Raw genomic sequence first — 25,157 nt, forward strand, 5'->3', positions numbered from 1 at the left:
ACCACAATACACAAACAAGATACAATCAGGTATAGATCCTATATGAGTAACACTAATTTAGCAACATGCAATTTAAATGTATTCAAACCACATATTGCACTCGAGCTGTGATTATATTAATACAATGATCAATATTAAGGTCTATTTGATGAGGCATATTTTATTTAGGGTTAATTCTAAAGGTTCTTGTTGACTTCAGTTGTCACAAATATGTGCCTTCATTATTACAGTAGGCTAACGGAGAGATTGGTCGGCTACATTGCTACTATAACGCCACCTGACGGTATGCAAAGGAAATTACAAGCTTTCACATCCATGGGCATGTTAACTACCATCACCCATTTCCATTTTTCATATTTACTTTTTATTCTATGAGCTGCTCTATAATTGTATAACCATTTCCCAATTGAACGCTATGCTTTTTCTAAATCACACTTTAAAAAAAAAATACTTTTATCAACGGCAGTAAATCATTTAGGGATATTTAAATAAGGGAGGTTAAGCCAGTCGAAGAGTGCTATCAGGACACTGGTTAGCACACTATTCAGAGAGCAACAAACCGTGTGTAGGACTACAGACAAAACATAAAAACCAATGATGCTCGCGACCACATAACAAATCAAAACTAAATAGGCCTATATAAATATTATCGTACTTTTTATCCAACCAGCACAATGTTATCTTTCATGCTTTTTGAAGGAATTATAACCCACTTTTTCATTTGCAGTACAGAAATGAAAACATAATTAATCTCAAAACCTGTTCACGGACCCAACGATTCTAATGTATATTCCAGACACTCAATCTCCCACAATGCTTCACTCTATTATTTTTCTCGTGGTTTCACGGCCTTGTCTTTCCGCTTCCGGTCTCTTTCCACCTCGGCTGCGTGGTTTAGCGGCTTTTGCTAAACTAGCACACATCCTCGTTTTTCACTCCACCGTCATATGAGCTTGGACTAAAAAACAGCACCATGTCGTACCAAGAGGAGGAGGAAGTCAGTATAAATTGTTGTTTTAAAGATATATATACATGTTATTATGATAATAACGATACGCCAAGCAGCGGTAGGCCGCTAGCTAGCTAGATAGCTAACTGCATAGCTAGCTTACCACCACCGGCATAACAGTAACGTTAGCTTTCGATGAGCCAGCATGATATTATTGATTGTTGTAGCCTAGTTTCTGAAGAGAATACAACCATACCATCACTTATGTAACGTTGTGTTGTTTTTGGGGTAAAGCGAAGCGTTTTAGGTTAGTTTCCCAATGATTATAATGACTGCCTCATTGACAGATGTTAACTGAGCATCTGTAACATTATGTTTTAGACCCCTGTTGCTGCTGGACCGTATGATCCGTACGCGTTCTCAAACGACCCCGACCTGCACACCGGTTAGTATACCCTCAAGTGTTTATCTAAATGTATTAGATCACCTCTCTGTGTTGGTGTCTCTTGCTCATTCTCCCATCTCCCCGCAGGTGACCCCAAAGCTGACCTGGCCTATGAGAGGCAGTATGAGCAGCAGACCTACAGTGTCATCCCAGAGGTGATCAAGAACTTTCTGCAGTACTTCCACAAAACCACCTCTGACTTAATCGACCAGAAGGTTTATGAGCTGCAGTCCAACCGTGTGTCAAGCGAGAGCATCGAGCAGAAGATCTATGAGATCCAGGACGTCTACGAGAACAGGTAAACTCAACTCTCCCTGTGGTGGTTATGCTGCTGCATCCTTTAAGAGACGTTAACACTGTGTGTGTGATGAGCATCTCATCCTTGTCTTTTTGATCCTGTGCAGCTGGAACAAGTTGACTGACCGTTTCTTCAAGAACACTCCATGGCCAGAGGCTGAGGCCATCGCAGCACTGGTTGGCAATGGTGAGTTTGTCGTAGTTCACCTATATTGGTTTTGCCTTTGCATTGACATCACATTTCTTATTGTAACATTTATTTTATCATTCTTAAATTGTTTTTAAAAAGTGAGAAATGTACTGAAGTTAAATCTGATATTTTCATGAAGTTTGGCCGACCTTCTCCAACTCGTAACCTTTATTCATCGGCCATTATTCTAGCTGAGGAAATAAGACAAATGATGTTGGCTGTGAATACATTTAAAAAAATAATTTCTTTAAGCATATCTAGACAGTTCCATGTGCTGGATATTGCCCACTGTATGTGAATTTTGATTTTTTTTAATCTTAAATGTGTTTTACAACTAAAGTGCTACGGTGAGAATGTTGAATGTCATTGACCGCCTGTTGCCTCCTACAGATGCTGTGTTCCTCATCCTCTATAAGGAGCTGTACTACAGACACGTTTATGCTAAAGTCAGCGTGAGTAACCGCTCAATACAAACACTAATACAAATCTCCATCTAGATTAATGAGCCTTCCAAATGTTAGAAAACATCTTCAGTATTTTGTTCTAAGCATTATTTCTTTCATCATCAGGGTGGACCAACTTTGGACCAGCGTTTTGAGTCTTACTACAACTACTGCAACCTCTTCAATTACATTCTCAGTAAGTAACCAGAACAGCCCCTTTCTTCCCTCTCCCCTGTGGTTATCAGTGTAAAATAACGCCCAATGAATGACAAGTCAAATGAGAATGTGCATGACTTTAACAGATGCTGAGGGCCCCGCCCCCCTGGAGCTGCCTAACCAATGGCTGTGGGACATAATCGATGAGTTCATCTACCAGGTACACTGCAATTTAATTTTTTTTAATGTTACCTCAGTTCAGAACACATACGCGCACAAGTAAGAATCGCAAGAATAAAAACCAGACCGAATAGTAGTTGCCAGTCATTTCCAGGATTTGTACTAGATGTGCGGTATTTCAAACCGACTTCATCATACTTCTCTCATGGTTCCTTTTGTATGCTTATTGATATGGTCAATATTACAAAGAAAGCAGGTTTATATTCTATTCAACAACAATATGAATGACACTCTTTCCCCTATAGTTCCAGTCCTTCAGTCAGTACCGCTGCAAGACGGCCAAAAAGTCAGAGGAGGAGATCGAGTTCCTGAGAAACAACCCAAAGATCTGGAACGTCCACAGCGTCCTCAATGTTCTCCACTCCCTCGTGGACAAGAGCAACATTAACCGCCAGCTGGAGATCTACACCAGCGGAGGTAAAGAGGATGTTCTGTAGACATTTGTAGATGGCAATATATGGTGAAGCTCAGATACTGAATTATTTAAATGTGCAGTCTTACGATGCAGTTAAAGTTCCCTATATATTTTTTCCTGCTTCCTCTGAGAAAATGACCTCAACATGGGAACATCAGTATTCTCTAGGGGTGTAACGGTTCACAAACATTTCGGTTTGGTACGTACCTCGGTTTTTAGGTCTCGGTTCGGTACGTTTTCGGTACAGCAGAACAAATTATCATACAACATTTTATTTTATTATTATTATTAAACTGTGAATAATGTATTCACTCAAATAAATACAAAATATAATAAAATAAACATTAAGGTGCAGCATTTCGATGAACTGAAATAATCTGTATTTGAACTGTACTGTACTCGTACCTAAGCAGCCAGTTTGACCTTATGACTTGCTTGTAATTTAATGTTTTTTTAAAGACAAATTAACTTCCACATTGCTTGCCGAAAGGGTAGATCTGCTGGCACTAACAATGTCTCCTGCTGTGGAGAACACCCTCTCGCTAGGGACAGAGGTAGCAGATATAGCCAGGTAGCGCTTTGCTAACATGGCAACATAAGGATATTTGGCGTTTGTAATAGCTTTGGCTCGGTCTGAACTTTTTTTAGCGAGTGGTGGAGGCTTAAAGAGCCTGTGACACGAGTTTCCCCCATCATCCAAACCCATCAATTTGAGTAAATATTGTCCCCTTGAAAACCGTTACTGAACTGATTTTGGATATTTGTACTTTGATAACCATTAATCTGCCCTTCAATGTTGACCATATTCTGGATCTTCTCGGGGATTCTTCAAGTCCCGCCAAATTATGTGTGACGTCATTGCGGGCACAGCGCTCCAGTTGCACCGTTCAGGATCCCAGCATCTGCATGTAAATGCACGATGGCACACACAGCAGCAAGCTCAGACAGCGATTTAATTGTGAACGTGTCTGAGAGCTCATATGAGGCTGAAGGATCGGTTTATGTTGTATCTGTTAGAAGTTTAGGAATTAGGTGCGTCAATATGGGACATAATACGGTCATGTAGCCAGTGGTGGACTGGGACTAAGTGTCGCCTGTCAGCGCAACTTACATGATGCCGTTTAGACAATATAATAATAAAGGGCGGTGCCGGCTGTCAGCGAACCGATCCGGCCTTTCTGCGCGACTATCACTCAAATGCGGGACATAGTCTCAATGTGTGGGACGCGGGACAAATAATAAAAATGCTGTGTGTGCAGTCCCGCACAGTGCGGGACACCTGGTCACCCTACACACACAGTTCTGCCCCTCACACACACACGCTTCAAATCAAGTTGCATAAATGCTTGAGCTACGTTTTTATTATAATTACTGTGAAATCTGCCTATTATGTTTTCGTCATTATTACAACAAACACACACTTGCAACTGATAACACTGGCAATGATTTTAGATGTATTAGACTATTAAAAAAAGAAATCATGCTTCAAATAAGTGGGGGTACGGCGTACCCCCGCGTCCAACGCCCACTACACCACTGACTGCAACTACAAAAAGCTAAGGTTTGTTTTCTCATCAGGAAATGCAGACCGGCTCAAACAAAAGATTTTAAATCATCATCATCCTCACGATCATTTAATGTATCATATGTTCGCCGAATTGACATGAAAGCACTAATAAATGTAGTTTCATCCACTTGAGTTTACAACTACAAAAATAATCGATTTGTTTTTATATCACATCCGACGGGAGGAAATTCAGCAGCTCTCACTACCGATTTGTAATCCTAATTTAATCATCATCTTCACAACGATCGTTTATGTTCGCCGAATTGACATGAAAGCACTGACAAATATGAATATACTGTAGTCAACTTCATTAAAACGTTATTAACGTGCCTAAACTCAGTAATTCACAATTTCTACGCATGACAACACACTTTGTCCGTGTTTGGCTCTCTCGCTGCACAATGAAGCATTCCCGCATTGACGTCACTTCCGGCTTCCCCCAAAACTTCAAAATGAGTCGAAGGAATTTCCCCACGATGTTGAAAATTACCGATATTTATCGGAATGGTATCGCACCTTCTTTTTTAAACTGACGGTTCGAGATCACTAGTAGCCCAATATTTCATTGCACAACAGTTGTTGGGAGGCTGTCACAGGCTCTTTAAATGCTAGCAGGAGTTGGGTTTGCACTTCAATCTTTTTTGTTTTGGTACCGGTGATATTCACGTTCGGGTGATGCCTTTTCAAATGAGTGTGCAAGTTTGATGTATTGCCAGCCGGGTAACCAATTTTAGTTGAACAATGCCGAAAAACAGCTTTGGTTCGGGCCACCTGTCTTTGTCCGTCATCCTTGTACGTAACTGCGAAACCAAAATGTTCCCAAACCGGAGACTTCAATGATGCTGGAGGATTTTCGAGCTCAACTTTATCTGCGTTCGCCATTTCGCCAGTTCCTCAAATTACTGACTAAATTTGAACGCATCCCTGTGACCAGCTCTCATAGTATGCCTCTCGTCCAATGAAATGACTTGGTCGCTCTGACGCGTTGAACCCAATGTGAGCATATTACTCTGAATGCTGCGACGCAGCACCTGAGATTACTTCCAAAGTTGTTCACGTTCTCAATTTTTGAGGTTTAACGTTATATTCGTTCGGTACACTTCGGTACACACGTGTACGGAACAGAAGGGTATTCGGTACGGGTACGTGTACCGTTACACCCCTAGTGTTCTCAGTGTGTGTGTGTAATACCAGGCAGCTAACATGTTTTTTATGTGTGTCGCAGGAGACCCAGAGAGTGTGGCCGGAGAGTACGGGCGTCACTCCCTGTACAAAATGTTGGGATACTTCAGCTTGGTGGGGCTGCTGAGACTTCACTCTCTGCTCGGGGATTATTACCAGGCCATCAAAGTCCTGGAGAACATCGAGCTCAACAAGAAGGTAAGGCGCTGAAAGTAGAGACTGACACGCTGGAGCATTACTAATAATACGCTCATACGCTGAGCCATCTATATTGTTATAGATCTTTTTTCAGTATTCTTTGACCTATGATCTCTTGGTTTAGAGTGCATCCCTTCATATATTTTGTTTCCTGTCTTTCAGAGTATGTACTCCCGTGTGCCTGAGTGCCAGATCACCACTTATTACTATGTGGGTTTTGCCTACCTGATGATGAGGCGTTACCAGGATGCCATTCGAGTATTTGCCAACATACTGCTCTACATCCAGAGGACGAGAAACATGTTCCAGAGGTCCACGTATAAATATGAGATGGTCAGTCACAGCTGTGCTTCTTAGAACTCTTTTTTATTTGTATTTAGCTTGAGCTGTGGAATCTCCTGTATAGAACATGTTCATAAAAGTACTCATTGTTGTTAAGTTTGGACTAAAACTGAAATGTAGTCGTCGATTTCCTCCAACATTCTGTGATGCATAAACATTAATTCTCTGAAGTCTTTAAACCCCCCCTGAGGACAAAAGTATTTGAGTTGAAATAGGTGTCATAATACTTGTATGATATGTTTTTTAGGTTAACAAACAAAACGAGCAGATGCATGGTCTGCTGGCCATCGCTCTCACCATGTACCCGATGCGTATCGATGAGAGCATCCACACCCAGCTGAGGGAGAAGTACGGAGACAAGATGCTGAGGATGCAGAAAGGGTGAGGGGGCGACTCATGGCACTGTGATGGAGCAACTTGTCTCAATGTTTATTGCCTTCATTTAATTTGTGTGTATATTTGATTTGTGTGATATTGGTCACAAAGCCTGATAATGAATTGTAATGTTATGACACTGTACAATGAAAAACATGTATCTCTGTGTTTGTGGGTATAAACGTATAGCTCCAATAAGTTATTTTAAATGTAGTGTTGGTATTTACTGTGGCATCCTTAGGCTGCAACCTGACGCACATGTTCTATTTTTTGTTATCTCAGAGACCTCCAGGTGTTTGAGGAGCAGTTCAGCTTTGCCTGTCCGAAGTTCCTGTCTCCTGTGGTGCCAAACTATGACAACGTGCACCCCAACTACCACAAAGAGCCCTTCCAGCAGCAGCTGAAGGTGTTCGCTGAGGAGGTGCAGCAGCAGGCCCAGCTCTCCACCATCCGCAGGTACAGCATACCATCATTAATAACATCTTCCCCTGGCACACTGCGACTTATTGTGCACCTCTTTAGACTCCACAGGGAACCTATGATGTAATGCATAGAGGACCCAGGCAAAAACATTTTGGATGCAGTTTATTTCTCCTCCAGACTCCGCCCCCTCAATCCTTTCCCTTTATACTGTCTCTGTAGACCTGTTTACTCATCTAAGTCCCAATGTGTCCTTCAGCTTCCTGAAGCTCTACACCACGATGCCGGTCTCCAAGCTGGCAGGATTCCTGGACATGACGGAGCAGGAGTTCCGCATTCAGCTGCTCGTCTTCAAACACAAGATGAAGAACCTGGTGTGGACCAGCGGCGTCTCGGCTCTGGACGGGGAGTTCCAGTCTGCCTCTGAGGTCGACTTCTACATTGACAAGGTGTGTAATCTTCTGTAATGACTTTTCTACTTACAGTTAAAATTGATTGTAAGACACGTGCTGTATAAAAGTGATGTTGATCACTGTTATGTTGGTTCAAGTAGTAGTGGTAGTACTGTATTTTTAAATATTTTCTTCTGCATCCATTACACAGGACATGATCCACATCGCCGACACCAAAGTTGCTCGTCGGTACGGAGACTTTTTCATCAGACAGATCCACAAGTTTGAAGAGGTGAGTAGTGATCTAACATGCCCCAGGCAAGCAATGTTAAAGTGCAGACTTATCGCTAAATGTTTGATGTTGGAACCTTAAAGCAATGTCAGCAATATAAAAAAGTCCCCCCAAAATACTCTTCCAGTAACCTAACGCACACACAGCCTTTTCCCCGAACAGACTGTATCAAACAAGAGTTTCATATATATTTGAACCGTGTATAAAAAGTGCTTCTGTCTCCTTCCAGCTGAATAAGACCCTGAAGAAGCCACCAACCACCGCTACCGCTGCCGCTGTGACGCCAGCAGTAGCCCGGGCCGTCTGACCAACAGCAGTGAAGACAGCTATTATTAATGAAAACTTTTGTATGTAACCTGGCAACAATAAAGCGATGGAGTGGTGTGTTACAAATATAGTTTTTTTTTCTTACTTATCAAGTGTTGACCCGTAACAACCACTAGAGGGCAGTATTTACCAATCTGTAACATTGGGTCAAGAGAGCCTCGGTCAGGCGCTGAATTGAGTGGGTGCATTCACACCTAATATTCCGCTTCTCTGGTGCTTACCAGACCCCAGTTTGTTACATTGTTTCATTTTTCAGAAGGTTCGGTTTGCGTTCACACCTTTTTATATATACAGTCTATGGTTCACACGGGCAAAACTCAAATGGACTATACACTTTAAACAAGTCATGTGGACGGAAATGCTGTTCAGACATTAAGGGGGTAAAAACACATATCCCTGCAATTTCTACCGGAGCCTCCGCCATGGAGCATCGACACTTTCGGCAGGTTATTCTCATGCTGCTGTTAATCTGGAGATCAACAGACACTAGCGGCCCGCGCATATGATTATATAATCCGACAACGTCCGTTAAATACAATATAACACATATAATGAGAGACGTTCTGCAGTAAGGAGGGGCGTTTCACCGACGACAGGTGTTCTTAATTGTATGTCGTTGACGGAGCATTTTTACTTTACACGCAGTGGCGACTGGTCATTAGGGGCAGGTGGGGCACAACCTGTCTACAGTGTGTGCCTATTGAGCTGTTTAGAGCCATGTGGGACAAAACCCGATCATGCCCTCCCTCTCACTGTCTAAGTGAACGGTGACTGTAAAAACTACTCTGCGCATGCTCAGAGTATTGTCCTATTTAATGTGTGTGGCAAAAAAATAATGACCATTGGGCAGAGTCCTGCACGGGTCTGATTTTCAAGACCCGCTCCCGCCCCGCACCCACGACGTGCAATACCGAACCCGCCCCGCTACCCGCATATATTACCAATTAGTTCCGCAACCCGACCCGACCCGTCGGCACAGGATCTGCAACCCGACCCGAACCCGCATATATATATATGAGCAGTGAAAACGTGCAATTATTAACACACGCAGTTGCATATTTGTCTCAAAAAGCGTGGGATGTTGGTTATTTTCTCCATCTAGGACAGGGGTTCTCAACCTTTTTTGGGCCAGCGCCCCCCTGTCAGAAAATAACCAACATCCCACGCTTTTTGAGACAAATATGCAACTGCGTGNGAAAACTACAAAAGCATTGCACACAATTTAAAACCAATCAATGTTGTGTAATTAACAAGGATAATCTGTTGTTTTTTAGTCGATGAGTAGTGCAGATCAGAGTCCTGCATCGGGTCGGGTACCCGCGGGTACCCGACGGGTGACCCGCAAAAAAGGTGATTCGCGGGTGGTATTTTTCAAACACTTTTTCCGGGTCGGTTCTGGGTAAAACAAGATGATGCGGGTCGGGTCGCGGGTGTTGCATAATAAATATATTAAAATAATAATAATTTAGTTTAATGTTTAAATCCTCAGACCTCTCCCCCGCGGGACCGTGCATAATCATAACCTCTGCAGCGCATCAATCTGCTTCTGAGCGCTGTACATTCTGAATGGCTGAGGTGAAGCTCTCCAGCGGAGAATACAGCATTTTCCAACACTTCCTCAAGAGCGAAATCCAACGTCTGGGAGGATTTTGGTGTCCTCCTAGATGGAGAAAATAACCAACATCCCACGCTTTTTGAGACAAATATGCAACTGCGTGTGTTAATAATTGCACGTTTTCACTGCTCATATATATATGCGGGTTCGGGTCGGGTTGCNAGTTCGCAAGCAAGCGTTCCGAGACCACCTATTTTAGCGGACCAGAGTCCGGATGTTTAGTTCACTTAAGACAGGGATGGGCAAATGGCGGCTGCTGTGTTATTACTATTACTATGTGATTACTCTACGCTTTTCATTCATAATTGACATTCCCCTTATTGTGCGTCAGCAGAGACAGGCTAAAAGTGTCTTAGCTAGGTTCAAGTTAGACAACTAATGTCTGGGTAGTGTTCATGACTTCCTGTCATCTTAATGGTTAATCTTAATGCACACACATGTTCAGTGCTTTCCAATAGTTTAAAAATAGTTTTATTCCACTGTTAAATAACCTGTTCAATACAAACATGCCACTTGTGAAAATTAAATAAAAATTGTGTGAACTGATATTTGTTCAGTGAGCTTATTAGAGGATGTTCCCTGAAAGATTGTAAAATGTCAATGAAGATGTCAGACTTAATTTGTTAATAATTACATACAATACATGGAATTTGTGTGTGTTTCAAGTCAATCTGCGGCCCCCTGGTGGCCAGTACATACATTATGTGGCCCCCACCACCATCCAAGTTGCCCATCCCTGACTTAAGAGGTCTCGGACTGTGTTCACACTGACCCAAATGAACCGCACTAAGCGGCTAAACGCACCAGGGTTCGATTAAACCGGACTATATAAAGGCTGGTGTGAATGCACCCTAAGGAACAAGAATATTTCCTTATTATATGAGGTCTGTTCATTTCATACACACATTTGCGATGGGTAATTACAGTTTCTTATTTTCTCAGACTTCCTGTCTGGATCTTTTCATTTCCTGCGGCACCAGTTTCCATGTTCTTTGCCACTCTCCCATCATCCCACTGACTTGGGGTCAAAGGCCGTTGCATATTTCTTCTTTATTATCACAGATCATCCAACATTTCCCAACACAGATCTCAGGACAATGACAAACAAATAAAAACTTACAAATGGGAATATAAAAAAATAATCTTAAAAATCACACCACTCATCAGAAACAACATGTCACCATAGCACGATATACACATACTCCAAACATCCAAAAGCATTCCCTACCTATTTTGGTAAGCCAGCATTTTTCTTCAAAAATATTTTTTATTCCACCACATTTTCTAGAAAATAAAAAAATAAAGCAAACATTGCTCATTTTGAGCATGACTCTTTTAGTCCTTCAGGTGGCAGTGTAAAGTCTCTGTGGGCACAATGCCATCTTCTTGTCTATAAAAATTGTATAATTCATACTTTTTTAAATTCCATCTACGATTCCTTACCAAGGCTTTCTTTAACGGCCTTTGATATCAAATGTATCCCAAAACATTCAAAGTTTTGTATTTTTTTAAAATTAATGTAGCTCCAGTCTTGGACATTGTTTTATTCTTCTTGCACCATCCTCCGATTGTCCTGGAGTGTTTCCTCTTTTTGCCATTCATCCATAAAATCTAACTACTTCAGTACTTAAACAATTGCACACAGGCCTCTCTTGATCGTGGTGTGAGCGTCTCTGGGGACAATACTCGAAGTGCTCTGTCTGCATTAAATATCCATCTATAATTTCCCAACAACAAAATGAACCTAATATCCCAAAGAGAAAAGTCCCATTATCACTCCTTCAACGCTGATTGCGTCGTCTTGCAAAAAGAAAGAATATCAGAGCGTGATAACAAGATTTGCAACATTTTCTCCCATTGATGGCCATCCGCTGGTCTGAGTTTGTGTAGCTTTTTTTTTGAGTGTGTGTATTTGTGCTTGTGTATGCAGTCCAGGTATGACATCAAAAGGATTAGTGAGAGTGAGGCACCTTTAGACGATTATAAGGTCCCGGTTCAACAAGCTGCTCCCACAGGGAGATTCAGGCTCAGCTCTTTGGATGTAAGCCAATGACCCCATTTGTTTTTGTCTTGCTGAAGAAAAAGTGCCCTGCTTATGATTTTAAATGTCCTTACGGTCTTTTTTTATTCTCTTGAAGCACCTAACGTGGGACCACCTAACATAAGACCCGCACAATCCAACCCAATGGTGAGTGGGTCTTCCTGCAGGTTGTCTCCCTGATGCCCTGAGGTTGGCTGATGAGGTTTCCTAAACTACACACACTCCTCCCCCAGTCCTCCCAGTCCACGTCAGAGTGGCGGTGTGGAGGCACAAGGACACACACGAGTCATGCTTGAGCTCAGACCAGCGAGGCCTCGGCTAGTCATAACTCTGTGATCTCCAGGGGGCTCTGGGACAGGGTGTCCCCGTCCTTGTGGCGGTGCATGGGGGTGGACTTGGCTGACTCTGTGCGGGCGTTGCGCTCCGAGTAGAGCCCCCCGTCAGCGTTAAGCGCCTCCAGAGAGCGCGCCAGGGCCCGCTGGTCGTCCTCTGGCAGGCTGCTGAGGTCAGAGGTCAGGAGGGTGCCTGTGCTGCCGTGGACCACGTGCACTCCTTCTTGACCCTTCAGCTCCACTGGGAGCTTGTGCTTGAAGCGCAGTGTGCCGCGGCCCCCCCCCATGCCCAGACGCTCGTCCTCATCGTCGTCCAGGTCGCTCTGGATCAGCTGTGGAGGGAGGAGAGGGAGAATAAACTCACGCACTGAAAGTAAATACCCGGGGTTTTGAATGCTGAGATTTTGGGCCTTGGCTAATTCAGTTATTTGATCCCTTGGACACTCAACTATTGAGCCAAGATATCCTGATATTGCTGTTGAACATGACTTCAGACAACAATAAACACATTAAAAAAGTCTGTCCTTCAACCAAATCAAATACATTTAGACAATTCTATGTTTTATATTTTGATAATTAATATGTGTAATGTCCAACTTAAACAGTTTGCACCCCCTTGGAAGGCCCACTTCCCACTTTGAAAACCTCTGGTTTGATTGACAACATGGTAGCTTGTAAGAGAGAACTCTTAGGAAGAGCTGGACAAAGTAGAGAGAAATCAGATCACTTGGAGTAACAACTTGGAAATGTAGAGAAACAATAGAGCAGCAGAGAAGAACACTGCATGCCAGACATGGGTTCAATTACTGCACACCATTCTTAGTTTGACATGTTTAAATAAGAGCAGAAACGAGATGTCTTGAGGGAGCAGAGATAGCAGCAGTATTGAGAAGTCACATCAGCGAGTGTCAGAGTGAGAAATGGAAAGTGTGATCAGGGACGATCACTCTCCGCAGGTGTCAGACAGGAAGCACACAGCAGCGGGTGTAGAGACACCACCAGGTTCCCCTCGCCCACCTCAGTGACGGATGACTGATCACCCTGGCTGGTGGACACTGTGACCAGTCGGGCTGCAAAGAGCTTTTTCAGCCTCATGTAGTCGTCCAGCACCACATTGAGCAGGGAACCCTGACAGGACGGCAGTTAGGATGAAACAGAGGCTACACACACCCTCACTGATACACACATCATGAATGAGAATCCACTGCAGGAGGGTCTTCCTGTCTTCTGTCCTTGGAGTCTCTCTGTATACTTCTTAGGACACACTGAAGGAGGCATTTCCTCTGATGATGTCCTCAAAGCGTTTTGTGAGGCTTCTGGATTTGGAAGTCTTGATGGGTGTCTTGGATATTATGACATACAAGTATCTTACCTTGATGGGCCCCTCCCTCATGATCTGGCCCAGTTTAGCGATGTTGTCGTACTCCTGGATGGCTGCCCTCAAGTAACGATCATCTTCAGGCTTCGCCTGAGGCTCTCGACCAAATGTGCCCTGTGGGAAAGACATGCTTTCGTCAGCTTTATATGGTGTTACATCCGTTTCTCAGGGTATTGTTTTATTGTATAAACGACCTCAGATTAACGTTGGTACTGACATGCGTGCGTGCCGGGCTGTTCCACAGGTCCGTGATCTCGTTCAGGTTCTCCGGCAGGTCGTCCTCGTGGTCCGCCTGAGCAGCCAGCTCCAGGTTGCGGCAGAACGGATCCAGCCACACAGGATTAGCCCTGCAAAATGCAGGTGCAGTATGACAAGCTAGTTTTTAGCTGTTGTATAAGACTAATATTATGGGACTTAATGAGAAGTTAGATACCCCTTTCCTTTTGTGTGTATGCTACATGTAGAGCTAGGAGAGGCTTTACTTGTCTTCCCACTGTAACAATGCAAACCAGCTTCTTTAAAGCTCACTAATTAACACATTGTTAAAACAATACATGGTTTTAACTTTTAAGGGGGGTTGGTAATATTTCATGCTTGAGTGCAGTGACTTTTTGGAGTCTACGCTTGTTGCCTGGCTACAGAACATCAAACTACTTAAAATAAAAAAAAAACTTTTCATTGATATTCAGAGCTAATAAATCAAAGGTGCTGAAAAAATGACAGCACCATTTTCCAGTTTGATATGATTTGTTATTGTACATCAGGGCTATTCAATTAGTTTGGAATGGGGGCCGGTTGATGAAAATGATCCAAAGCAAGGGGCCGGGAAAAAAATGGCTTGAAATATGAGCAATCATATTAAGAGCTTTAGATACAGTAAATACTACAGCAGGTCACCCTTGAAAAAGAGATCAATGATCTCAATGGGATTCACCTGCATAAATAAAGGTTTGAAATGAAATGAAATGACTACAAGAGCATAGCGGAGTGCATATATTTTTGTTTAATTAAATCAAATATAGCCCCAAGGCCTTTATAAATGGCAAGTTCAGAACTCAGTACATGTGAAGCTAATATAACCATCAACATCATTAGATTTAGATTAAATGATCTAATAATTCACACAAAATAGCAATTTAGGGCCAAACACAAACAACAGTGCATATTATGGTATAATAACAATAAAGACAAGTGAGCCATACCACATCAATTGCTTAATTNCTACAGCCCGGCTTGTGTCCTGACAGGGCGATCCGGACCGTCCTACACCGAGGGTGTCGACTCTAAGCGAAGTAAACGGAGTATGGGTGGTTTCGGAGGACACGCGTTTTGACTTCACCACCTGAAAATTTTTTGTGTGTTTACCTGAGACAAGTACCGCTAATAATTTGAAAATTAAGCAACAATTGAAGGTCAAAATTGTTCGTTGGCGGAAAAGGCGGTCTCTACAACAGTCTGTACAAGTCGGAGCTAATATTACTAAACGAGTACGTGTCACTGTAATCTACCGATTCGTTTCCTTGCAGAACTTTGCTGTAAACACTTGAAATTCCTCCTCTAGTAGTCCCCGCAAAAGAGGCGTTAAGTTTTTGTATTTTTTCGGTTGCGGAAGACAACAGAAACTATCTCTTACTACTCAAAATGCGACGACAAAGACGAAAAACCTCGCCTGTAAAAAGGTTGTAGACTTTGGTTGAGTTAAAACCTCGACACGTCCCGTCTCTATTTTACCAAATGTGTTTGAACACCTCTCTGGAAGGTACGCAAAGGTTTTCTTTCCGAGTGTGAAAAAACACACGTCTAGATTACAGGTCCGTTTTAACGAGGTTAAAGGTTGCGTACGCGTGACGTCCAAATTGTTTAGTGGGCTCCCAACTTTACTGACCCTAAAAATACCTGCGTTAACTTTTGGTTCTGAACACGGCGCTTCCAAAAACTTGTAAAAAGTCAGAGGGGCTGCTTCACTACCTCTTTAAGAACACTTCCTGCGGGAAAGAGACACTTACATCTCCCCTCAAACCGTCACTTTCGTCTTCCTCGACTAACCTCGTAATTTACTCCGTAGAAATGTTGAGCTTTTGAGTAACTGTAAGTCAGTCAGTCTTACTTGCGACGCTGTCAGTAAGTCCGCACCGTCCAAAAGACTTTCAAGGACCTTGAGTACTACTTCAAGTCGGTGTTGCTCTTTAAGCCGCGGAGTAAGTCCCCAGAACGTGAAAACAGCGAGTGTTTACAAACCGAGCTGATGATGTGCACGCTTAGCCGTAAGAGTGTGTACTTACGGGTATTTTTTGACGTTATTAAGCTCGTAGGCGGAGGTGACTGGTCAGTAGACGCGTGAGGTGACATTACGCACATAACGGTACTGTTGCACCTATGAGTGAGGGCTTAGAGGGAGCGAGGAACGATTAGCTCTTTTTACGTTCAAAGGCAGAGTCACATCTACACCGTGATTATACGACGGTTCAAACCAACGTATGACATTAACAGGTCCAATTAGTGGATACAATTAGTTTTTTCAAAACTCAAAAATTTTTCCGACGACACACCAAGACGAAACCATTAATTATGCGTGTCAGAAAAACTATTAACGAAAAACGAAAAATTAATTTCGTTAACTTTTACAACCGTAGGCTACCGAGTGAACAGAAAATTAACAAAGATAGAATATGGTACCTGTATACCGTTTCGAACAACAAAAAAACACATTAGCGCGGGATTTTAACCGATAAACACACTTTGATTAAGCTCAGTAATTTTAATTTAGATTTACTTAAACAACTAACCAATGTAATCCGGAAAGTGTCATACTCAAGACTTGAAAACGGTCTAAAATATTTTCCGCGAAACCCCGGTACAACCTTAAAATTAATTTGTTTTATATCACGCTGGGTGTAGCGGAAAAAACATTCAAGTAAAAAGGTAAAGTATGGAAAAAAAATAACCGTCCAACTTAGCGTTAAATTACGTCCACTTAGCGTTAACTCTACGTAACTACGAGAAAAAGTTCCCACCTGCGACGACATTTATTAAATGACATAGAACTTTTTCGCAGAATTATACTAACCGCGGGTATAAAAGTTTCGGTAAAAAAGCCGGCTGGGAACGCGAAACTGAAGTAAAAAAGTAGTTGGCCAGGGTGTAAGGTTTTGATTTAACTTATCGGGACCACATGTAACAAGAGCAGCATTCCGTTGTTTGTAAACCCTTACTTTGCGCTGGTCGCAAGGTCTATTACCGTCTTATAGGTTATGTAACATTCATTAACTTGTCCGTCCCCGTTAGGCTTTCTTAGTTTGAGGCCTTACCCTCTACATCTTACATTCCACCGACCCCGAAGCTAAAATATCGTTTTTCTAGGATTATTGCTAATACAAACCAATTTTATTTACTATGGCGTGCTATTAATTTATTTGCTATAAAAGTAACTAAAAGAACTTTTCTGTTACGGCGTAAAATAACTTGATTTTTGTTAAACTTTGTCATAGAAAATTGTTAACTATATTGGGACTTTGAAAATTCATATTTACAGCTTGTTCGTTTTGTTTGACGTTTCATAACGTTAAGACACCTTAAGGGTCTTGGTGGTCTACCGATCAGGCGGGGGAACGAACGTCGACCAAATGAAAAGAAAAACAGCCCGTGCAGCCTAAGGAAAATTTGGGTGTTTCATTTAAAGGGTGTGGTTGTGTCGTCTTAAGCAAAAACGGAAAGAACAAAGTTGCCAACGGAGAACCAAAGACGGCTAGAAGCGAGCGCGAAACTTGAGTCGTGTTGATTAACAGGTGAGGTTGTTTGACCGCGCTCTTCCCGAAAAATTCCACTCCCCGCTTTTTCGTGCGTCGGTTTTATTAGCAAAAAATAAAATCTAATACAACGAAAAGCATTTAGGCAACCGTTCGGTTAACTTAACGTGGGTTATTTATTAAGGTGTCGGCCGTATTCGTTGATGTTAAGATTTTAACTAATAAAAAAATCTTAAAGACAAACATATGTCTTTTGCTGTTATCCGTATTACTAAACTTTTGTGCTCAACTTTTTACGTTATTTCGTTGTAGAACTTAACATCTGTATAATCTTCGAGTTAATTTTGTCCTTTCTATCCGTAGTTGTGTCGTACTGAGTTATAGAAAGTGTAACTAGTGGACGCCAGAGTCCAGTCATTCTGACGAAAGTTTGGCCAAACTCTAAATAAAAAAGTTTCGTTCGAAAAGTCGTAAAAACAATTTTATTAATTGAATTTTGTGGTAGTTAACGTTATATGTTAGCGGTTTAAGTTAGAGGAGTCAAAACTATTAGAGCGGAAGACGACCAACGAGTTCTAACACTAGTCTAATAGTATGGTGACCGTCGAAAACCTTCCCGAAACAGCGGCGTGAGCCTCTCCTTTGTTTTCTATACGAGATTTACCTCTAAATCGGCGGCGACTCTTCCGGTTAGATAGATCAGCGAACAAGTTATTTATATATTATTATATACTAATCACTCGAATTCCTCCAAAAAACAAACATTACACTTTAAACTTTCTTTGGGCCTACCCGGTTACAAAACTCGCAGATTCGATAGATCGAGTCTAAATTAGAACTTTAGTTGTTAATAAATAGGTCGTTACAACTGTTAAGGAAATTTTCAATATTCGTGTTTTTTGATTCTAAATTTTTGTCTCTACAAACATAAATATAAACAAATAAGCGTAAAACTGAACTTACGATTTCTTATGTGTACATAAAGTAAAGCGTAATGAAAGACTGTGCGTATGATTAGATCCCCCCGAAGTTCGATCATCCATCGTAATAACGTTAAATCGTTTATTTCATGATAATTTTTTAAGATTTTTCAAAACTCAAAGCACCCCAAAATCCAGTTAAACTCATCTTTAAGGATCTACGAAAGGCGTGTCATCCGTTACAAGCATGTTAATACGATCCAATCCCAACTTGTGCTCCTTGAAAAACGAAACCACTTTATGGAACATCACCTCGCCGGTCGTGTGTCCATCCAAAGGAATTAATCCAAGTAGATCCTCCCGAAAGCACTCACCATCAAAAAATCTAACATAGAGGCACAGCTGTGCAACATCGCTGCTGTCAGTGGATTCATCAATAGCTAGCGACATAACCTCCGCCTTTCTCAGTTTGTCCAAGAGAATCTCAAAAACGTCCGATGCAAGGGTCTCCACTCTCCTTGATGTTGACGTGTCAGAAATCGGAATGTTCTTAATTGAGTCACTAACGCTTTTTCTGATTTTCTCATCTGCAACCACTTCCTCAATTGATGCAAGCATACACTCTTTGACTGTCTCTGCGTCCGTAAAAGGCCTTTTCTTTTTGCCTAATATCCAGGCCACTCGTAGGGACGCTGCGGTAGCTCTCTCTTGGTCAGTGCAAGCCCGAAACAGGGAGCTACGTCTTTAGTCATAGCACGAAGTTAGCCCCAAAATCTTCTGGCGGCGAGCATCAGAGCCCGCTGGAAAGGTGGCGTCAAAGTTGGCGTGAGCTGTCTTAAAATGCCTTCTCAAGTTGTACTCTTTACACACCGATAAACACTTATTGCAGATTAAACACACGGGCCTCCCACTGACATTTACACACAAGTACTTCTCTTTCCACTCGCTGTTGAATTGCCGGTTTTCGGTGTCAACCTTTCGTTTTTTTAACGTAGAAAGAGACATTTTGATATCAAACTATGCTGACCAGGTTTGATTAATCGTACCATTGGCGGGAAACCGCCGAAGGTGCGCGAGCTTGTAGTGAAGGGCAGCGCGAGCCGCGAGGATGCGCGCAGAGACGCAATAAATGACAGGAGTTGCTAGTAGGTGGGTTCGAAACCCGAGCCCGCCAGTTTTCAGGCAATGTCTTCCCCTCTATCTCTCAATGTAACACCCTCTCATGAATAAAGGTACTCTGGCCCAAAAACAAAAAATGTTAAATGAATTTTTTTTTAATTAAACTTTAATTTTTTTTTTTTACTTTTTAACATTATACTCAAAGGGCCAGTAAATATCACCCGGGGGCCGGATTTGGCCCGCGGGCCGCCAATTGAATAGCCCTGTTGTACATTGTTATTTATGTCATAAACACAGCGGAGAGAACGGTTTGGATCAGAGTTGGACCATCAGTTTATTTTCTTACAAGGGGTTTTCTTGTTGAATTTGCTGAAGAAATAGTTAACTTGTATAACGTATATACTTGTATAACACTTCGTTGTATTTGGTGGGAATTCATTTTAGGCAATATGTCTCAAACAAGTGTGAGAATGCAGCTATTATCTCACCCCTCAAAAGAGTACTTGTTAGTGTTGGGCATGTCCAGGATATCCATCAGACCCTGGTTCCCTGGATAGTAGAGGACAGATACGTTTAAGAAAAACATTCTGAGCAGTAAACTGACATGTTGAACTGTACATTAACATCTGCTGAGAGCTGTTAAAGCCACATCCTGAAGCTAACAGCTGCTGGGACCCCCCCCCAGCAGAGCGGCCTCTCACCTGTTGATCCTGCGACTATGGCTTTCAGCTTCCTCTGGTGTCTGCAACACAGCGTCAGACACGAGAAGGTAAACATGTTGATCAGATTCACAGCATAAACACATTTACCATGACTGAGCATATTTCAAATGACTCAAAATAAATCTACGTCAATGCAGGATTGCCTAAGGGTTCTTACACTCTGCGGTAGTGCCAGTTCATTGTGACAAACAGAATTCCTGCCAAGCACAGCAGAACAGCCAGGATGATGATGACCAGCTGTGAAAAGGAGAATAAGTTTTAAAAACACACAACATCGTCAGCAGCCTGTGGGTTTGCGGGGGTCCGGGCCTCGCAGACCTGTAGTGTGGTGATGTCGTCGGGCAGCTTGTCACTGATGGCAGGCTGAACGTCCACCACTGTGTGTTTCCTGAACAGGTTTCTGAGCTGCTCCTTGTTCTCATCTATCATCTGGATCACCCTGTGAAACATGGAGCACCAGGACACATTTAAACTCAGCCCACAACACAATCTATTGCAGTGAATAACAATATTTTCATCAGGAGGGTTTACCTTTCAACATCTAGAATGGTGTTGGTCTGATTGTTGACAACGTGGATGAGCATGTCTGTCTGAGCATAACTGACCCTGCCCTTCTTGTCCACATGGAACTGCATAAAGTAGATTGAGACAAAGATTGAGATAAACAAAAACTGAAGGAATACAAATGCTTTATATAGCATATGTCTTTACCTGTATGTCATCTAAGTTGACAATGGCTCCGGTAATGTTGGACAGCAGGTTGATGAAATCTTCCTGGTTTTCCCGCACCACATCAGGGATCTCATTGAAGACTATCTTAACCCTCTGGTCATCTCGGAGAATATAGATGTTCACGTTGGTGGTTGTGCTGTGTCCGGCGTAATCACACGCCAAAATCTCCAGCTGGAAGTAGCCGGGGTTGTAGGCGGTGAAGAGGTCGTATGTTCGGATGATACCATCTGTCAAACCTGTGGGAAATCATGGGGTAGTATGTGGTTCCTGATAATAAATATATTGGATTCAATGGCAAACATGCCCTTCAAATGTAAAAAGACTATTACAATGTGGGACTGCATTCTATGTTATGTATTATTTCTGTAAAATCAGGCAAAAAGGGTCTAATTGTGAGACTCAATTCATGTTGATAGACTAGTGTAAGTCTTTATAGCTATATTTTGTAGTCTTTGTTAAGCCAATGATGCATTTGAAAATATTTATTTAATTCTAATTCAAAATAAATTAATATATGTGATGATGAAATAGCATAAGTGTGGTGATTTTCCGTAGTTTCCCTAAAAACAATATATAATATAAAACAATCACTTTATCCTAATAACAAGTATTTTCTGTGTATCCAAAGCCTAATACTGCTTGTGTGCTCCATTTTTGTTAAAAATCAAGTCAGAAAGCATTGAAAGCAAGTGTTGTTGGTTTTGCCTAAACTTAATATTACCCTGTTTATTTGTCATGCTTCCAATACTACCTGTCCGAGATTATTTTCAGGCCATGTAGTAAGAGGTAAAAATGTATTTAATATCAAAGTTAAACTCACCGATGGTGAAGATGCTGCCGACGTCCTCGCTGCCATTGCTCTGTGACTGGAAGTAGCGGATGGTAACGATGTGGTACTGAACCAAGCTGTTGTTACCAATGTCATTATCTAAAGCCACCACCTTGATCAGGTCTGAGCCCACTTTGGCATTCGCTGCAACTCCTGAAAGCAAAGTTATGTTGGTCAACTAGCCCCCACGTGTACACACACACACACACACACACACACACACACACACACACACACACACACACACACACACACACACACACACACACACACACACACACACACACACACACTACCTGCAGTGTACTCGGCCTTAGTGAAGCGTGGTTTCTGGTCATTGATGTCTTCCAGTTCGATGCGGACCTCCAGCAGGCTGGGGTCCCGGGCGGGGTCCAGGGCTCTGGTCCTCGCTGCCCTCTGGCCCCGGGGAGGGGTCCAGCTCCTGTTGCTGGAAGCCTTGATGATGATGGAGTAGACCGGGACCTCCTCTCGATCCAGATCCTTGTGCACCTTCAGCTCTCCATCCAGACGTAAGCCAAAGTTTCCATCACTGTTCCCCCCTGGAGAAAGACATGGAGAGAATGTGTGTTGAGTCATCTAAAAACACTGAAGGAAACAGCTTGAAATAGAAAAGAAAGACAGATGGATATATTATTATCAATATTCCTGGGTTTTTAAAGTAAGAGGACACACAAGAAAATCGTGTTATTCTCTACGCCTGGGGCCGTATTCACAAAGGATCTTAGGGCTAAAAGTAGCTCCTAACTGGCGAATTTAGGAGAAACTCCTAAACATAATGGGCGTGTCAGTCTTAAATTTAGGACTCCTAATTTTATTCACTAAGAGCAATTCACAAAGTATTTTAGGCCTAAAAGTAGCACCTAAGTTTAGGAGAGCTTAAAAGTCCTCGAGAGGACTCCTAACTCAGTAAGACCTATTCACAAAGAATCTGAAAATGGCTGNATGCCGACGATTTAGGAATATCGCAACCATCAGTCAGCCGTGCCATAAACCAAACCATCAACGCGCTCTCTAGACCACATATCATCCAACAGTTTATCCGGTTTCCTTTGGACAATCAACAACTACACAGGATCAAAGCCAACTTCATGGCAATTGCAGGTATGCCCGGTGCGGTCGGTGCTATTGACGGGACGCAAATAAAAATAATTGCGCCATCAAAAGATGAGGACGTGTTCGTCAATAGAAAGAAAGTACATTCCATCAACACGCAGATTGTTTTCATTCATCATGATAGGGGGACTTGAACGGCGGTATGGGCTGTTATTGAAAGTGTTTAAGTGCTGGAAATATGCTCATTGGATAATAGTTTGCGGGGTGCTTTTAATTGCCTCCTTGATTTAATGCAATTTATTTTTATTGTTTGCTCTCTCTCTTTAACGTGCATATACAACGTCATTATCGTGGTCTGCACAAACTTGTCATCATGCTGAGTTTAGAAGCGGTCAGTACGGTGATTGGTTGTTCAGAGCAGGCGGTCTCGGTGAAACTCATCCGCAACATCCCACAAACGAGCCCACTAAAACAAGGAAATAGCCTAGGCTAGAAATGTATTCCTATCAAATAGGTATGGACAGTGCAGTTAGCAGAATACACGCATGATGACAAGTTTGTGCAGACCACGATAATGACGTTGTATATGCACGTTAAAGAGAGAGAGCAAACAATAAAAATAAATTGCATTAAATCAAGGAGGNTTAATGTATACATTTTTATCTATTTTTTTAAAATTATGAATCCATTTATTTTATTTTATTTCCTTGAGGCTGGGGAAGATATCCAGCATATAGTTCAACATGCAAATATTGTAATACAAGTAAGTATATAAGTATAACATGGACAAGTAAATAAAATAAGTTTAGTAGTTTTAGATTTATTTTCTCTCACCTTGTAATTACACAATCAAACAATCTATAATTTAGCTCTGGCCTTCACTCACACATTTTTCGAAGCTCTATTGACTGACATGCAATGACTGGGAAGAATCTGAGAGGAATGAACTAGGGTCAGAGAAATAATCCTATTTAAAAGACAGCAGCTTCATAAGAGGCCAACAAGAGTTACAAGTGTTGTCACTTTGCTGAAGGATAGTTGTGACCAGCTATCCAGGCCAGACTCTAAAGCAGGGGTCTCCAACACGTCGTACCGGTAGCTCGCAAGCCCTCAATAAGTAGCTCGCCAAGCAAATCCAAAATGTAAAAATACACACAAAAAAGGGAATGTAATTAAAATAATCTACCCTATGCATAAACGAAACCTCAATCATAGCGAATTCTATCTACTTACTACAACTCTATATCTATCTAACACCCCTCCTCCCCCCACCCCCACAATGAATATCGACCAATCACGTTCTTGCTTGATTTCCGGGACCAGCGTTGCAGTCGGGAAGAAAAGCAATGTGGCACCTCCCCGCTGATTTTCCTTCTGGCAGAATCTACACAACACATCAGCCCCATTGAACAGCCTATCATTGTGTTGTTGTTGTGTTCAAATTCTAAAGATGTTTGGATTATTGAAAAGTATACAGCTCCCTTTCATCTGAGTGTTGAGAGCTGTATCCATCAATTCATTTTGTGCTCAAAGTGCACCAGATTGATGCATTTAACTTGCGTCCCCCCGGACCCCCCTAGAGGATGTGAGGACCCCCCCCCAAATAAAGCAGGTTAAAAATAATTAAATTGCATACATTTTCTTTTAGTAAACACTGCAAACGGGTCCCACTGACCCAAACAGCACACAAAGGTTAAAGGTAAGCATATAATAATGTTAACATGTGCTAAATATATACACTACAAAAAACAATAAAAAGCAGCTCACGACTTGTTTTATTTTTTGAAAGTAGCTCTCATCCTAAAAAAGGTTGGAGACCCCTGCTCTAAAGCCTTTCCAAGGGTAAAAATGCTGCTGCCGGAGTACTGACCGGAAGTATTGCTGATATCATGTCCACCATATCCTCTTAAAATACTCTGTCCAACAATATAAGTCATGTGAAGAAAGGTGTTTTAACGCTTATTCACAATAGCAAAGAAACATGCATTCTTGTATTCAGGAGGGGACATTGACAGAGGATTACTCAAAAAGTACCTCATAGTACTTGTGGGAGTAGTTTCACTAGTACTGAGTCCATCAGTGTCAATCTCAAGAAGAACTAATGGCAGAACATTTTTTAACAAACTCAAGAGACGGCTGAGTTGACCGCAGTGCAGAATCGCAGCATAGTTTAAATCTCCTAAAAATGTTGTCCATTTTAGACATAGGCTTATTATATTTACAGCCCATAATAACATTCATGTTCAGGGCTCAATATGTGTCTTGGCTGTTTTCGTTGTGATCGCTAAATTCACCTTGTTTATAATATTTAGTGCTTTTGTTGAAATCACTTCCGTGAGTTTCCCCCCGCCCCTCGCTCCAATGACCATTAGACCATTTAGCAAGGTAAAAAGCAAAAAGGCCTCTCAGACGCTCTTCC

The 25,157-nt window shown here is 42.1% G+C and overlaps 2 protein-coding genes across 2 annotated transcripts; one reads left to right on the forward strand and one right to left on the reverse strand.

Annotated features, from left to right (window-relative positions):
* The first annotated feature begins 850 nt into the window (after positions 1-850).
* eif3s6ip (eukaryotic translation initiation factor 3, subunit 6 interacting protein) lies at positions 851-8,298 on the forward strand. Its single transcript, XM_010783423.1, has 15 exons — positions 851-997; positions 1,331-1,394; positions 1,482-1,692; positions 1,799-1,878; positions 2,272-2,333; positions 2,451-2,520; positions 2,627-2,700; positions 2,966-3,137; positions 5,928-6,082; positions 6,245-6,415; positions 6,672-6,805; positions 7,082-7,255; positions 7,479-7,668; positions 7,823-7,903; positions 8,133-8,298. Exons 1-15 carry the CDS (start codon positions 974-976, stop codon positions 8,208-8,210), a joined length of 1,740 nt encoding a protein of 579 aa, XP_010781725.1. The 5' UTR covers positions 851-973; the 3' UTR covers positions 8,211-8,298.
* A 2,586-nt stretch (positions 8,299-10,884) lies between these two features.
* LOC104956002 (cadherin-23-like) lies at positions 10,885-23,628 on the reverse strand. Its single transcript, XM_010783427.1, has 13 exons — positions 23,625-23,628; positions 21,961-22,224; positions 21,656-21,817; positions 20,815-21,071; positions 20,635-20,732; positions 20,422-20,542; positions 20,261-20,340; positions 20,083-20,123; positions 19,870-19,930; positions 13,814-13,943; positions 13,591-13,710; positions 13,236-13,346; positions 10,885-12,550 (listed from the first exon to the last, which is right to left on the reverse strand). The coding sequence occupies exons 1-13, from the start codon at positions 23,626-23,628 to the stop codon at positions 12,209-12,211; spliced, it is 1,791 nt and encodes a 596-aa protein (XP_010781729.1). The 3' UTR covers positions 10,885-12,208.
* Positions 23,629-25,157: the final 1,529 nt, after the last annotated feature.

Source organism: Notothenia coriiceps, unplaced genomic scaffold, assembly GCF_000735185.1.
Source record: "Notothenia coriiceps isolate Sejong01 unplaced genomic scaffold, NC01 NC01_scaffold00025101, whole genome shotgun sequence".
NCBI lineage: Eukaryota > Metazoa > Chordata > Actinopteri > Perciformes > Nototheniidae > Notothenia > Notothenia coriiceps.